The sequence below is a fragment of the Astatotilapia calliptera genome, chromosome 5 (genome assembly GCF_900246225.1).
Source record: "Astatotilapia calliptera chromosome 5, fAstCal1.2, whole genome shotgun sequence".
In the NCBI taxonomy this organism is placed as follows: domain Eukaryota; kingdom Metazoa; phylum Chordata; class Actinopteri; order Cichliformes; family Cichlidae; genus Astatotilapia; species Astatotilapia calliptera.
The window spans coordinates 8,140,110-8,156,351 of record NC_039306.1 but is presented as its reverse complement, the minus strand read 5'-3'; the positions used below and the strand labels follow the sequence as shown (position 1 = coordinate 8,156,351).

General features: G+C 35.9%; 1 protein-coding gene across 1 annotated transcript; it reads left to right on the top strand.

Annotated features, from left to right (window-relative positions):
* Nucleotides 1–243: 243 nt before the first annotated feature.
* On the top strand, nt 244–15,530 carry igfn1.4 (immunoglobulin like and fibronectin type III domain containing 1, tandem duplicate 4). The gene is made up of 23 exons (XM_026167022.1): nt 244–421; nt 3,895–3,957; nt 4,977–5,099; nt 5,475–5,614; nt 6,287–6,386; nt 6,584–6,665; nt 6,741–6,933; nt 7,109–7,222; nt 7,635–7,803; nt 7,903–8,175; nt 8,341–8,562; nt 8,762–8,824; nt 10,443–10,558; nt 10,756–10,897; nt 10,989–11,282; nt 11,399–11,701; nt 11,954–12,133; nt 12,234–12,362; nt 12,472–12,551; nt 12,740–12,932; nt 13,106–13,402; nt 14,839–15,165; nt 15,255–15,530. The coding sequence occupies exons 2-23, from the start codon at nt 3,912–3,914 to the stop codon at nt 15,257–15,259; spliced, it is 3,591 nt and encodes a 1,196-aa protein (XP_026022807.1). The 5' UTR covers nt 244–421; nt 3,895–3,911; the 3' UTR covers nt 15,260–15,530.
* The last annotated feature ends 712 nt before the right edge of the window (nt 15,531–16,242 follow it).

Genomic DNA, 16,242 nt, shown 5'->3' with positions numbered 1-16,242 from the left:
CTGTAACAATGTGTGAAAGAGACAGAATAAAGGAACTGAAACAGGGAGAATGTAAAATGTAAAGTCTTGTAAAAGTGGTATGTGTGATCATAACAAGATTCATTTTTAGGTGTGTCATTCACAGTAAATGTCCTGAGGAAGCTTACGTATTTGTCAACAAGAAGTCCCAGTTATGGTCATCTCAGCACAAGGCTTGCAGGCAGCCTTGGCTTTCCGTCTTCCTATCTAGAGGTTGTGATTTATGCCAAAAACAAAAAAAGCAATCCCCTGTCTTGGCAGGCACTGTGTCTGACAACGTGGGAGCTTGTCGCAGAGTCATTGGCATTCCTGTAAGGATTTAATAGCTTGTAGACCAGGAAGGCAACACTCGAATATCAGCCAGGGAAGCAGCACCACTGAACAGGATCACAGGAGTACTGTGGTGAGTTCATCATTCATCTTATATACATCACCAGTCTTAGATGAAGGTGTTAAGTATTAAGACATGGCTCTAGTTTTTAACACTCAGTTCTGGGCCATATTAAATCTTAAAGATAACAGTAAATCCATGTGATAAACTGTGCAAAGTATTTGCCTATAAACACAACTGAGCTGACTTAATAAAAGTTCTTTGTTGTGCACATGAAAGTGGTTTAATTTTCCATCATTCACATTATTTAAGTACAGTGAAGTTGTTTTCTAATTACTCAGCTCCTATGTTTCATTAAATATGCATTTCAAAAGGTTTTTCAAAAATTTTGAAAATGCAACAATAATGCACATCAGTATACAAACGTAACTGCTTACGTGAGTTCAAATAAAATGAACTTTATGTGATTTCCAGATCTTGTATATAATTGTAGCCAGTTGGCAAAAAATCCTTACTACTCATAACTTTGCCCTATGTCCGTGCACGTAGAAAAAATATCACAGCCATACCTAAAACCAAGAACCATCCTTTTGAGAGCATGTTATTTTTTTAAAACTCCTAACTTTAATTTTTCTTCATGAATAGTTACTCTAATCTGCTCTATTAATTTTTCATCCATCAGCTTGTCAATTTATGGCCCCTAAAAGTTTTAAATGAAGATTTAAATAGATAAATGAGCTGCATAAAAATACAAAATAGTTTATGGTGAAATTCTGGAATAATTCAATTTAAGCAAACCTGGCACTCTAAGCTACTGGCATCAGCGTCATCTCCGTAGATAGCCACATGCTTTGTGAACATGCCCCTCACGGTGTCTCCCTTTTAATCATCTTTATGATGCTCTCAGTCTCTGAGTATACTATCCCGTACTGTATTTCATCTCCAGTCAGAGAAGCAGCTGGTGGCATTAACATCGACAAGTTAACATCAGCAAAGGCGATATTATATCCTATAAAAACAACTCACGCAGCAAGGAGTCCTAAACTGGTTGTGTAAGGAGTGTGTTAGAAGCCAAGTACACAAAAAAATAATTTCTAGAGTAAAAAAATAAAAAAAATCTAAATCTCAAAGGCTTTTCTGACCATAAAAAATAACTTTGCAGAACAACCACAATGGGAGCTGAAGTTATGGGCTTAATCTCATCCCATTTATCCTAAGAACACAAGAATACAACAATGTGCTTAGCAATAACCATTTTCTGTTATATTTACTGAATACTTTAAAATAGTTAAAGGCTTTTCACCATTTAGTTGCTGCTATAATCATAAGTAAATGCACCAAAAATTAAAAAGGACTGATTATGAAGGTTATCCGTTTGGTGCCCATAGATAGAAAATGTGGTAATCTATAGTGATTTAATTTGCTAGACTGAAAAAGTTTCACCTCAGTTTGACATTATCCTGTCAAGTGATTTACAAGCATATTAAGATGTGCAAGATGGGATGTTCACAGTTTTATGTGGCATGTGACCTATCATATGACAGTCCAGTTTTCTCATCTTCCAACAGCCATGAAGCGCTGAAACCCTAGAATATCACATGTGTATACCGGGATGTGCTAGGTTTGTGCAAATACTATACATGAGAATGAAAGATGTCGCACGCATCTGAAATATAAAGTCAGTGTATCTAATTAATCAGCAACAATGTAGAGCTATACAGACTGAAAAATTATGATGATTAGTCAAGTTACTCAGGCATTCAGAAACAGTTTTTCTTGTTCACACATATGTGAAAGAGCTTTACACAGTTTGGTGGATTTTGACATAACAGCTGCAGACGTCTTACACCCTTCCCTGCTGTTAGATCAATGATTCAGAACATTAGCTCTGTACTGTGTACTGCATTGTGCACTGACACATCAAACAGGTTATTTCATTCGGACATAAAGTTCAACGCAGCCCACAGAACTTTTAACTGGTCCTGGGACACAGGAAATGGGTCGAACTAAAGTGCTCTGGAAACACTGAGTTTTGGGAAACAAATTTTCATCGACTGTGACTCACATCCACTCAAAGCAACTCATTTCATAACACTAGCAACAGGAATTTACAAATTCTGTAAAAATTCCCTCTCCACCAAACTAAAAACTACAGTATATGTAGGTGTGATGATGAAACTGCTAAAGTGTAAGAGGGAACATTTAACATTTGGGAACATTAGCATTTCTCTGTCAAATGATATTTTTTACAGTATATAAAATTAGAGATCCAAGCAATGTTTTCATGTTTTAAACCTATAGTCATGTACAGTTTTTCTTTTCCTTTTTTCTCTTATTTTCTTTTCCCTGTCAGACTTTGTTTTGACTGACAGCTTTGACAATCTCAGCATACAATACTAAACAGTATATAATCCCAGATCTCTTCCTGTTATTATAAAATCTATCAAGCTGATGTTTCTCAACATATGGAAACAAAAAAAAAAAAGAAAAAAAACCCCATAAAAGTAATAAATAAATACATCAGCTTATCATTTATTTCAACCAGAGTGATGGTTATAAAAGGATTTATTGACAGAATTTGTTAGTTTTCGTATCATTTCATACAATCTCATCTTTCTTAAAACCAGCACTGATAAAAATATCTAATTCCTGCAATTATGCATTAATGTTCTAACGAAATATTAACATTTCTGCAAATCCGCTTAAGCCCCAGCAACACTGAATCCATTAAAATTAATGTTCAGTCTATTTTAGTCAAGTGACATTTGTCATTCTAAGTATAGCAATCATGTGGGTAATGAAAGCCATGTAGAGATCCCTGCTGTGAATGGATCTTTAAGATCATAAAAATGTGAATTTGCTAAGCATGTAATCATTTAAACAACACGTCAGCTTGCTGTATCTTAACGACACAAGAAGAAAACTACAAATTAATAATAGTTTGCACAATAATATCATAAAGTGAGGTAAGAAATATGGGCTTTTCCCCTCAGCTATTCTTAAAAAGTTGATTTCCTTACTTTAATTACTCTTGGCATAGGGCAAGAGTTAGACGACATGCAAAAACAGATGTCCATGTTCTGTGTCTTTTGCCGTGTAGTCAGTCTGAATTTGTCACCAGTCACAGTATTTCCCTTAAGAACTCTCATAACAGGTTCTACATTTTTAACCCTTCTTTGTTTTGAATTTGTCCTCAACTAATCAGTCCCCCAGAAAAAAAACAAAAAACTCACAATTTTGTGGTTTCTAAAGAAGAACATTTTCAAACATGGCCAAATTTTCCTGCACATCATGATTTAATGAAAGGTTGGTCACATCTCGCAACGCCTCTCTTAAGCTGTTCGGTGCCAGATAACTTTTGAGTCTCAGTTTCAACTGAATCTTTAAACAATTTCTTTCAATAATACTTAATAATACTCAATAATCCAGTAATACAAAACTAAAAAATGCTCCTGCTATTTTAATAAATTAGTACACTGAAAATATTGTGTTATGTTTCCTAAATAAATTAACTTTTCTCCCCAATTCTTGCTGAATCCATTCAGGAATCAAAAGACCCAAGATGATTAGAAAATCAAAAGCGACAGACGGGACAGCCACTGGCCAAGGTGAGCACTACATATAACTGTCTACAGCACTACAGAATACTCGACTAGCAAAACACTGTCTGTACAAATTTAAACGAATGATTTTTGCTTTATTATTCTAATTTTAACATCAATCTGCAACATGCAAGTGTTAACCAAATTAAATAAGTACTATGACTCTAGAGAGAAAATTATTAAATTAGGTATATTTGCATAATTCTGAATTTATCTGCTAGTCATGAATGTACATTGTCTATTACATTCCTCCTATTACTAAGACTATACCATACATCAGGCAGACAATATTACAGGTTTAAGCAAGCACACGTTCATTGATAAGCTGTAGCAATATAGAATAGGAAATGTGTGCTGTAACCATTACAGTGCAGATTATATATTGTTACTACTTTTTAAATAGTTATATAGCATAACTATTCATTAAATATTCTGCAGGTCAATTTATTTATTTTGTTTGCTTGCTTGTTTGTTTTTTGGGTCAGTTAAACTTTTAAGTCGAATCCAATGTTACTACTATGCTGATCCATGCAGTACATTCTTCTTAACATATGCCTTATGAGCTCCTGCTGCAGAGAACTACAGTGGTAAAGAAGGTAAAGAAAGCAACAGAAAAAAAATGTTAGCCATTTATCTACCTACTGCTCATGAAGGCATCAAAAACTCATATGCAATGAATTTCTTGATACGCATGTAATTTGTGTGAATATGTATGTATTACTAAATATCTGTTCTCAGGCTGAATTTTAAATATGGATTCATACAGAAGATGTAAAAGAGGTAAATCTGACTGAAACGCAAACGCTACATTTAGTATATAACTCAGAGTGGTGATAAGGTGAGTAACATTAACATTTTAAAATATCAAGTAATAGAATGTGTTTTCAGCAATGGTTTAAGGGGGCTTGCTTACAAAACAACAGATTTTGACAGTGAATACAATTACGGCTATGATTTTCATCCTTTTCCTTGCTCCAAGTGTCACATGTATTGCCACTGACATTTCATTTTCCAATTCTTGACAGTTGGGATCAAGAAAAAATCTAAGGTCCCAGGAGTGATGATTACACAGTTTATCGAGACGCTGCCAGAGGGAAAGAGCCATCCAGACTTCACCCGCAAGCCAATTGCTTTGACCATCCAAGAGGGTATGTTTCATAGCAAAAAAAATAATAATTTTAAACATTAATATTCAGGGGAAAAACATCCCAAGGAAATATGTGATTCTGCTAAATGGATTAGATCAATTCAATTTGCCCAAAGAAAAAGTCTCTGCCTTTCAAAAGCAAGAAGCCTGTGTCAGTAGAATTGCAAAACCGTGACTAAACATCTGCAGAAGTGACAATGTTACCAAATCTACTCTGCATAACACAAATGATCTTTTTGCCTCTGTAATGTGAATGCATTAACAGGTACTGTTCACCCATTTCAATTTAATATCCATACTAAATGTCATCGTATATATTTGGATCTCTTCACTGTCTCCAGGGAGTGACCTGTCTTTTTCTTTTCTTTTTTTACAGGGAAATTTGCTTTCTTTAAAGCTATTGTCATTGGAGACCCAACACCAACTGTAACATGGAGCAGAAATAACGGAGATGTGTCTGATACTTCCCGGTACCAGAGTAAATACGATTCCCCTTCCAATGAGCATACATTTGAGGCAAGTGATACAGTAAAACTAAAGCAACATGTTCACATAAAGGAGAAGCAGATAATGTAAAGACAATCTAGAAGACAAAGATATTTGATTACATCAAAGGTAAATAATATTTGTTACAAAAAGTACAGTTATACAAATTTCAATAATAACCACATTATTGACTTCCACACCACGAATTGTGATAAATTAGATCAAAATGAAATTTAACACATTTGGTTGTTAATTGTAAATTGTAAAGGGGCAGCACGGTGGCACGGTGGTTAGCACTGTTGCCGCACAGCAAGAAGGTCCTGAGTTCAATTCCACCATCAGGCCGGGGTCTTTCTGTGTGGAGTTTGCATGTTCTCACCGTGCTTGCGTGGGTTCTCTCCGGGTACTCCGGCTTCCTCCCACCATCCAAAGACATGCAGCTTGTGGGGATAGGTTAATTGGATAATCCAAATTGCCACTAGGTGTGAATGTGCGAGTGAATGTGAGTGTGAATGGTTGTCTGTCCCTGTGTGTTGGCCCTGCGACAGACTGGCGACCTGTCCAGGGTGTACCCCGCCTTTCGCCCTATGACAGCTGGGATAGGCTCCAGCGCCCCCCGCGACCCTGAAAAGGAGAAGCGAATGGATGGATGGTTGTTAATTATCTAGGTCCATTACACTCAGTATATCTTTTACTGTCCAGATGCCAAATGTTGCCCCAGATCAAGCAGATACCTACAAATGCTTCGCCACAAATGAATATGGACAAGCCATGGTCACAGTTGTTTTAAATGTGATTGAAGGTAAGGTTATGAAGGTATAGATATGGAGATAGTGTGATGAAAGCAATCATAGAGTTATTAAATCTGCACGTATTTGAGTCTGCATGCAGATTCTGCCAAATTTGATACTTTGTTACTTCTCCGCTTAAGGCTATTTCTGTCACTTCACTTTTTCCTACATAGTTGATAATGTATTATCCTTTTTTTTTACTTTCTAGTGGGTTTTAAAAAAAACAAAGCCCAAAAGCAAGCAGCTGATGCAATAGAAGGGGATTTTAAGACTGTTCTAAAAAGGAAAAGGTAGGATTGAGGTAGTCTACTGATCACCATGCGTCATATATAGATTTACAAATTGTTTACTATATCCATTTCCAGCAAGGTTCATCCCAAATCTGAGCAACCTGAGAAAAAAGAGGGAGAAATGGATCCAAAATTTTGGGAGCTTTTACTTAGCGCTGACAAGAAAGATTATGAGAGAATCTGTGCAGAGTTTGGGGTAACTGACTATCGTTGGATGCTCAAGAAATTAAACGAAATGAAGAAAGAAAGGGAGGAAGAACAAGCACAGGTCAGTGATTCGGTTCATGATTTTTTTTTTTTACTTCCTTTATGAGGCTTGATGTTGACTATACAAGCTTAAATTTGTTTATAAGTTTATTCTTGAAAAAATAAATAAAGCTATTTAGTTGCAAAAAAAATGTCTGTTTGCTTTCCTTTTATTACTTCCTCTGTTTTTGTCCCAGTTCGTCAAAAGCCTCTCTAATCTGAGACCTATTCAGGTCAACGCAGATGGCACTGCATCCTTTGAGATAGACATGGACCTCATTGAACAAAGCAGCTCTATATTCCTGTACAAGGTAAGTTATAGAATGAAGTCGTAACGCTACTAAACCATAATAGTAGAAAACAATGAATAGAGTCATTATCTAGGACCACCCCAAAATACCACAGCCATAATATGACCAGTGCTTGCAAAGATACATCAAGATAATTAGATGATATATACCAGATAACAACCTTTGAATTAATTTTTTATGTTTAAACATTAGATATGCAGCTTTGTTTTTGTTTTTGGTTTTTTTGGGGGTTTTTTTTATGCAGCTTTGTTAATGAGTTTTTACTTTTTTTTGATGAAATCCTGTTATAATGTTATCAATATTTAATCAAATAAGACTTTTTTGTTTTGTTATTGTCTTGCAGCTACATTGTGCTATGCAAGTACAAAAACATATGAAAATAACAATCTATGTATATACACACACTCCACAGGATGGTGAAATGATCCCTTACACAAAAGAACTGGGTGATAAGCTCAAGCACAGCCTTAAGAAAATTGGGAAAAAGTACATTTTCAGCATGAGAGACCTAATGCCAGAGGATGCCGGGCTGTACCAGTTGGATGTCGAGGATGTCAATATGTTTTCCACTGATTTTAAAAGTAAGCATTTTTACAATTGCACATGACACAACAAAATGAAGGATGTTGAAATAAATTCATGTATAATGTAGTATAATAAACAAATGTCTTATTTTTTAGTCCCCATGGTGGATTTCTTGGTGAAGATTCAGGAAGTAAAGGCAAAAGAGAGAGAAGATGCCATATTTGAGTGTGTCTTGTCAAACCCCTTTGCCAAGATTTTGTGGTTTGGCAAAAATATGCCACTGGAACAGGGAGATAAATATGACATTGAGGTTTCAGAAGACAAGCTCATTCACAGGCTGCTGGTTAAAGACTGCATGGTGGCAGATAAAGGAATTTATTGTGCCTGTGCAGGGATAAAATCTTGCAGTGCTTGGCTTGTCATTGAAGGTATATCATCTCCCACCAAAAGGCTATTTTATAATATATGATATAATTAACTGACAATATTTTTTTGAAAGATTAGATTAATTTAATCTATTATTGAGTTCATGACATAAAATACATTTTTTTAAGTGCACACTGTCACAAATCTAATTGTCTTTCCCAATTCAGCTGATAAAGATGCACAAAAGGGTAAAAAGACAGCAAGGAAAACAACAAGGGCAGGGGGATCTGGGCAGGATTTACAGAAAATTGCCAAAGAGCAACAAGCAAAACTAGAAAAGGAGAAAGAGGAAAGAAAAGAGCAAATGAAAGCTTCTGAAGAGGCTGCACCTCCACCTGCTGCACCCACTGACACTCCAGTTGTGGCTGGATCTGCAGCTTCCAAACCAAGTAAGAATGCCCAGAAGTGGTTTTAAATGAACATTAACCACATTAACCAAGAGAGAAAATGTCATTTTAGATAAGTGTGATGCACCTTTTCATATGAATATTATGTTGTTTATGTGGTTAGTCAACTTTTGTTATTATGTGGGTAATTATAATGTGTTAATCTATCAACCTCTGACTTGTTTTTTTTATGGTTGATGAGGAGTGGTAAATGAACCAACAATGACAGGTTCACATCCACCAGTTGTGGAGGCAACAACCACTGGTAAGATCCTAAAATTACTTTGAGACCTAAAGTCCTTCTTACGTCTAACTATTTAAAAGTATTATTTATGTAAACATTTGCCAAAATATAAATATAAAACTGCTAGTGAGGTCACAGTAATATTTTGGCTGAACTTCATAATGTAATCAGTTCATTATGTAACTACCTCTTCAAGGATAGATTTTAGCTGACTTTACCTTTTTTTGATGTTGTAAAATCATTATTTTTATTATGACAAAATAAAAGTACTGAAACTGAGTTGCAAGTCATTGAAATTATCAACAAACACAGAATAATAATAATAGCATTGTCATACTGTCTCTGATCGCACATAGGTGAAACATCAAAACGAGAAGCTGCCACAGACAAGTTTAAATCACTTATTGTTGTTATTGCCATCAGGCCACTCACCTGAAGAAACCAGTGGTAGTGAAATGCTAAATCAACCACTTGCATATGCAGGCATGCCAGATATTTAAAACTGAAAAAGCACTACAGTACTAACAATATAGAAAGACTAATAAAATATCTATATAGTAGCTTACATGACTTTAACAGAAGTGTAAAAAATAACACATTAACATCAATGTATGTTTTATTCGAAACCCTGCTTACTTTTTTAATGCAGATAGATTTTAATTAGACGGAATATCAACCAAAAATCCAGAGGGGGAAAAAAAAAACCACACAAAAAAACCAAAAAACCAAAAGGAATGACATAAAAGTTATAAACTGATTTTCATGTCATTGAGCGAAATAATATTTGGTCCCTTACAACTCAATCAGTGAATCAATAAAACCTGCTAAAGGCTAGAATGTGCCATGAGACCATCAATAAGAAGCTTGGTAAGAATGTGACAACTGTTGGTGCAATTATTAGGAAATGGAAGAAAAATGGCCTCCAATCGCCCTCGGTCTGGAACTCATTGAGTGAAATAAGTATTTGATAAAACAAAAAAAAAACTTAGAACTTGGTGGAGGAACCCTTGTTGACAAGTACACTGGTCATATATTTCTTATAGTTTCTGTTGCACTTTTTCAAGTTTTTCAGTACCGCTTGCTGATTATTTAGCATTAGTGTTTGCAGACAGTTACTATAAACAATAGGAAACCGTAGGAATCTTTTAGCAACCAAAGTATTTCCAAAAAGGTATCTGGTACAGCAGCCCTTTTGTGAGTGATTTCATCTAGCAGCAACTATTCACAAGCTGGTCAGGGAATACACATTTTCCCTAACAACTGGTGGTTACCAGGGGTTCACTGGTGATTTTCAGTCTGTGTTATACAGACTTATACAGACTCAGACCTAAAGTGGATTTTAAGTTGGGAGTCTATAGGGACTTTCTTGTCTTTAGAGCCAGTAACTGCAGCCATCCCCAGATGTGGCCACTTGTTTGTTTCACAAACTTGTTAAACTATTGAAGAATTACAGAAAAACCTTCCAAAACATCTAGAAAGTTCTCACCTTTATTTGATCAGCTATTTACTGAAATTAATAAAAACGAAACGTTTAAATATTGTATGTTTTCTGTTTTTATTCAATATGCATGCAGTTTTAAAGACAAAGCTTCATCACAAAGAATGTCAAGAGGATTCTAAATGCATTTATGTTTCCTAGAGCCTGGAATTACCTCTGGACTTTCTAATATTTATGCCCTTCGAGGAAAATCAGCTGAATTGCAAGTGAAGATGAACATTGACAGTGATGGCACCTGGTTCAAAGATGGAAAGCAGGTAAAGCCAATGAATAAGTATTATTAAATCTATATTTTTCAATTTTAGATAGCATTTGGAATAAGTCAGTATTATGAAAAACAAGAAAACTCTACCTACAGTATGTTTCTATCATTAACTAATTTTATATAACAAATTGTGTTAACAAAATTGCCATATCAGGTACTTTCCCTTTGCTTTTTTAATTTCCTTTTTAGTTAAACTCAGGTGCTGGGATCACCATAACCAAAGATGGAAATTCTCATGAGCTAAGAATTAAAAGCTGCAATGATGACAGCTCTGGAATTTATCAGTTTATATCAGGGGAACACAGCACACAAGGGAAGGTTACAGTTGGAGGTATAATATACTTTCTCTCGCTGTTACATTTCTATTAAATGGCAAAACAGTCACAGATCTTTAAAATGGACTTGTGCTTTGTGTTTCATAGATGTACCTGAGTTTGATCCAGATGACCTTCACAAGTTCTCTAAACCTGTGATAGTAAGAGCGGGACAAAATGCTGCTTTCAAGATGCCCTTTCCTCCTCAGGAGTCTTTGGAGGTCAACTGGTTCAAGGATGGCACTGAGCTGAAAGATGGAGGAGGAGTTAAGATTGTGAGGGAGCGCAATCACAGCCGCCTGTTGTTCAGAGACTGCCTGCGGATAGACACAGGGGAAATAAAGATCCAGCTGAAAAACCCATTTGGAGCCATAGAGGCCACATCTAAGCTTATTGTGCTTGGTATGGAAACAAAGATAAATATATGTGAAAATGAGATTTTCTAAAGGGTAAATCAATAAACTTTCTAATATTTGTTAACTCCCATACTTATGTTTAAAATTTAACATGATACCTAGATCGACCCGGTCCACCAGAGGGTCCAGTGAAGACTGTTGAAACTACCTCATCAATAATTGAGATTAAATGGAACCCTCCCAAAGACGACGGCGGCTCTGCTGTAACCAACTACATTATAGAACGGCAGCAGACAGGACAGAGTCTGTGGACAAAACTTGGAGATGTCTCAGCGGACAAGACCTCCTTCAGGGACAGGAATGTGACACATGGAAAGAAATACAACTATCGCATCTATGCAGAAAACCCTGAGGGTATTAGTGATGCCCTGGAGACAGCTGAAAGCATAATGGCTGGCATAATGAGTGAGTGTAGAAAAATGAAGTCGTGTTTAGTGTTTCTCGACAAATCCAAATGAAAATGCTTTCATGTAGCTTTTGTGATTGCGTTAAATACTTTATCACTGCAGCTACTATAGCAGTCTAACATTTTATCATTGCTGGAATTTATGCTCTCTTTAAGAGAAACTGCTTGCAAATGTCTTTGATTAATTTAAGTATGTCCTAATTATTAATGATGAGAGTATTTAATTAATTAGACTTCTCACTATTTTATAGTACTCGCCGGCCCTCCTGGTGCTCCTAAAGTGGTAAGTGCCTCAAAAACCTGTATCAACTTGACCTGGACCCCTCCAGAGGATGATAAAGGAGTGCCGATCATTGGGTACCAAGTAGAGAAACAGAAGAAGGACACAAATCAGTGGATTCCCCTAAATGCAGTTAATGAACCTATTGAAGGTTTGTAAAACAAAAATAATTTCTACTCCTAAAGAACAATTAGCACCTTTCATTAAAGAAAATTGACTCTTTTATCTTGACATTAATCATATTTTTCCAGACATAAAGTACGCAGTCAAAGATATCACTGAGGGTTCAGAGTACGAGTTCAGGGTTACAGCAATCAATGAGTCAGGATCTGGAGATCCAAGCCCTCCATCTGCGATGGTGTGTGCAAAGAATCCCAACAGTAAGTCTTGACATGCTTCAGTGTGAATATAAATGATTACCTTAGTTATCCAGAGCAGGGATTTTTTTTTCCTGCATTAATTTGAATGTTTTATGTGTTTTATATCCAGTGAGACCTTGTTTTAAGGATCCAGAGGACTTCATTGTTGTCAGAGCAGGAAATTCTGCTCGTATCAAAATTTGCTTTGAGGTATGAATGAACCCAAAATCAGGTTTCCAAGTATTTTTTCATCCCTTAATAACTCTTAAATCTGTCATGCCAGTATTTTCTGCATTTACTTCCCTTGTCATATTTTTTGAGTTGTAAGTTCACCACAGCATGACAAGGGGGGATTTGCCTCACATTTAAGGTAATTTATCTGATATTGATATCTTCAGGCTGAACCTCCACCTCAGATCACTTGGCTGAAGGATGACGAGAAAATATCTGCGTGGATTAATATCATAAATACAGAGGGAACATCTCAGCTTGTTATTCCCAATTCAAAGCGCTCGGATTCAGCCATCTACACTATTAAAGCCAAAAACTCTGTGGGTGAGGCTTCATTTGACATTGACCTTAGAGTCACAGGTAAGGACATAGATATCAGCCTATGATTAATGTAAAACAGGTTGTATCGCTACTAGTTTCTGAACTTTGTGAAATATATAATAGACTATATTGTTATTCAATTTGCCGAACTGAACCAGAGTATTATCAAAATAATTATCCCACTTTCTGTAACTTATTCTGTTTTTTGCTAGATGAACCCAAGGTTCCAGGGCCTGTGGAACTAGAGCAAACAGTACATGGAAAGCTAGTGATATCATGGGCTCCCTCACCAGACCAGGAGCTTGATGACCGCCTGTACTACATGGTTTCTCAACATGACTCCCTCAACAGAGTTTGGAAAACTATAGCAGACCGTCTATTCACTAACACATACACAGCTAGCAACATCCTTCCTGGGACAGAGTATCATTTTCGAATCTATGCCAAGAATGATATGGGACTGTCCGATCCATCTCCGTCACCTACATGGGGCACCAACATCAATAAAGGTGGGTTAGTTATTTTTTAATTATGCCATAACGGTGAACTAAACTATAGGGTGCATTAGTTTGATAATTTAGGTGCTTTCCAGTGACCATAACAGCTAATTTGTCAGAAAACAAACATTTTCATGAAATACATTTTGTGTCATTTAAAATCTATTGTCATCACTGAAGACACACCCTACATTAATAATAATAATGTAAGAGGTACCATAATTTGAACAATCAAGAACAATCAAACTGTTAGAATGATTTTGAGGTTTTCCTCGTGTATTTAAAACCTGCCTGGCTAACCCAGGCCAACATATTATATTATATGTTGGCCTGGGTATTATATTATATCATCCACTTAACACACTGTTTGCTGCTACAACTACACATGTTTCTTTTCCAACTATTTATTTATAAGTGACTTATGTATGTATGTATATATATGTATATATTGTACTATTCTTAGTTAGCGTATTGTCTGTCTTGTCTTAATGTTGGTTTAAAATGGAGCACTGTAACAAAAAATAATTTCCCCCAGGGATCAATAAAGTATTCTGATTCTGATTGATTGAAGACTGCAAGTTAAAAGTGGACAATACACTGTATTAAGAACTAAAAGTACAGTATATACATTTTTAAAACAGAAATCATCTCATCATTCTCTTTATTGCTATGTCTTTGTTAATGATTGCATTATTCTGATTTGTTTGTGTGATGTGTTTTGTCAGTTTTCTTAAAAGAATGGGATACATTTTATTAAATATGCCAATGTATACTTATGCTTCCTGAGCCTAATAGATAAAGGAGTTTAATTTAATTAAATAAATTTTTCTAAACTTAAAAAAAAAGTCCTGCATCTTTAAAAAGAAAACAAAATAAAACTTAAGCAAAACATATGTTCACCTGGTGGGACAAGAGAGAACAATACCTACCATGCACTTTAAAACAATTAGCCAACAGTTGCGCTCCTGCTCAGAAACTACCTTACCTCATTCCCTGCCAACCTCAAAAGCACACATCAGGCAGACTGGGCAGAGTCATCACAGTTATAATGTTGTCCTTTCTCAAATTTAGCACACAATATAAAGGCTTTGTTTAGCTGCATCATGTGTGGAACGCCATACTATGACAACTTCTTCAGCGTCACTGAAGAAGTTGTCTCCAGATGATTCTCCAGATGATTATTATTATTCTTACATTCGCTCACTCTGACATTTCCCAGACAAACAGGCACAGACTGCATTAGGGAGCTGACAGGATATGTATTCTCACATTGAGCTCTACCACATATCAAGAAAAGTTCAGGGTTGCACTGGATATGCAAAACTGTTATAATGCTGCTATTTGAAATGTGATTAGTACGAAGGAATTTTGCAAATATTCTTGGACCTTTATTGACATTATTAAAATCTGACTTTAAATACTAACTTTGAACGCTCCTTCTCTTTAAGTTCCAGTAACTTCAAATGGAATTATTTCCACAGAGGTCTCCTTTGAGAGACCTCCATCTATCTTGGTCCCTCTGAAAGTCCACACACCACCTAAAGGTTACCAACTCTTTATGACATGTGCCGTTAGAGGATATCCCGCCCCAACTGTATCCTGGTACCTGAATGACATCTGCATCAACTCAGACAATAATTACTACATCACCAACTCTTTTGGTGTCTGCTCCCTGTATATTCTCCGAGTTCGGCCAAAGGACAGTGGGGAATATAAGGTAGTCGCAGTTAACTCTTTTGGCAAGGCAGAGTGTTCCGCTAAAATTTTTGTCAGAGGTAAGCTTTATTTAAGATTATTATTATATTTTTGTAGTTTGTGATGAAGGGTTTATTCTTATAATTGTTTTGCTTTTTTTCCTGAACAGATTAATTGGCAACAAACCTTTGTGGAGCTTTTCTTCCTACTGAGATCCTGTGGAAAATACAGAAATAAAATGAATTTTTTGGTTTGCTATATAACAGAAATAGTATACTTTCAATACAAAGTGTGGGAAGAAAAAAAAAGAGCTTTAATGCAAACTCATTTGATGTGTCTGAAGTGCAATATCTACAATTGTTACCCTGTCACTGGTAATAATAACTATTAAAATGAGCGAAGTGGCAATCTTCAGTATAAAAACATCTGTCAAATTGTAACCGCAATAAATCAACAAACTGATGTGTACTCAGTGTTCTGCCTTCTCACTTATTCTTGTTTTATTGAGAACTTTTTCTATTTTTCACTGATACAAAGCATTGCATGGGTTTCAAGCACCACATGGCTCCAATTTATGAGCCCATGACAACATGCACGTCACAGTTCTACATCAAGCACCTATGATCCAAGTGTGCATTTTATTTCATTCCCACATATCCATTTCCTTTACATACTTATTCATGTAGATCTAAATAAAAAGACATCGATTTGCATTTTATCTAGTGTTGTAAAGCTACTATGAAAGAAGTCCATGTTGACAATCAGAATAGTTACTGTACTAGATCTAACCTGTTCATTTAGCAGTGTATAGTTACTGAATAGAGTAAAATAAGGCAGCAATGATCTTATATTAACACAGTCTCACAATCAGAATACTGTATTAATCCCTAAGGAAATTGTGTAAATGTCTACTAGATTATGTAAAAGTCCTTACCGCATTTCCTTCCATTGTCAGCTCAGTGGTGATATTCCTGATGTCATCAGAGTTTTCTTGCAGTTGAGTCATTTACTTTAAAAAGGTCAGAGTAACTATTCTAACTGCGCTGATATGCCATGCTTGTTTAACCTCTGACTGCTAACCACTGCTCAGTACACAGAGTCCAACATACCACCAACACCACGAGCAACCACCTTTCCATAATGCCAAAGCAGACACA

What these genes read in the sequence shown, in the direction of transcription:
- igfn1.4 (XM_026167022.1), top strand. Translation starts at nt 3,912, where the DNA reads ATGATTAGAAAATCAAAAGCGACAGACGGGACAGCCACTGGCCAAG. An exon ending in AGGGAAGGTTACAGTTGGAG is followed by an intron (nt 10,898 to 10,988) that starts GTATAATATACT and finishes TGTGTTTCATAG; the next exon opens with ATGTACCTGAGTTTGATCCA. An exon ending in GTATCAAAATTTGCTTTGAG is followed by an intron (nt 12,552 to 12,739) that starts GTATGAATGAAC and finishes TGATATCTTCAG; the next exon opens with GCTGAACCTCCACCTCAGAT.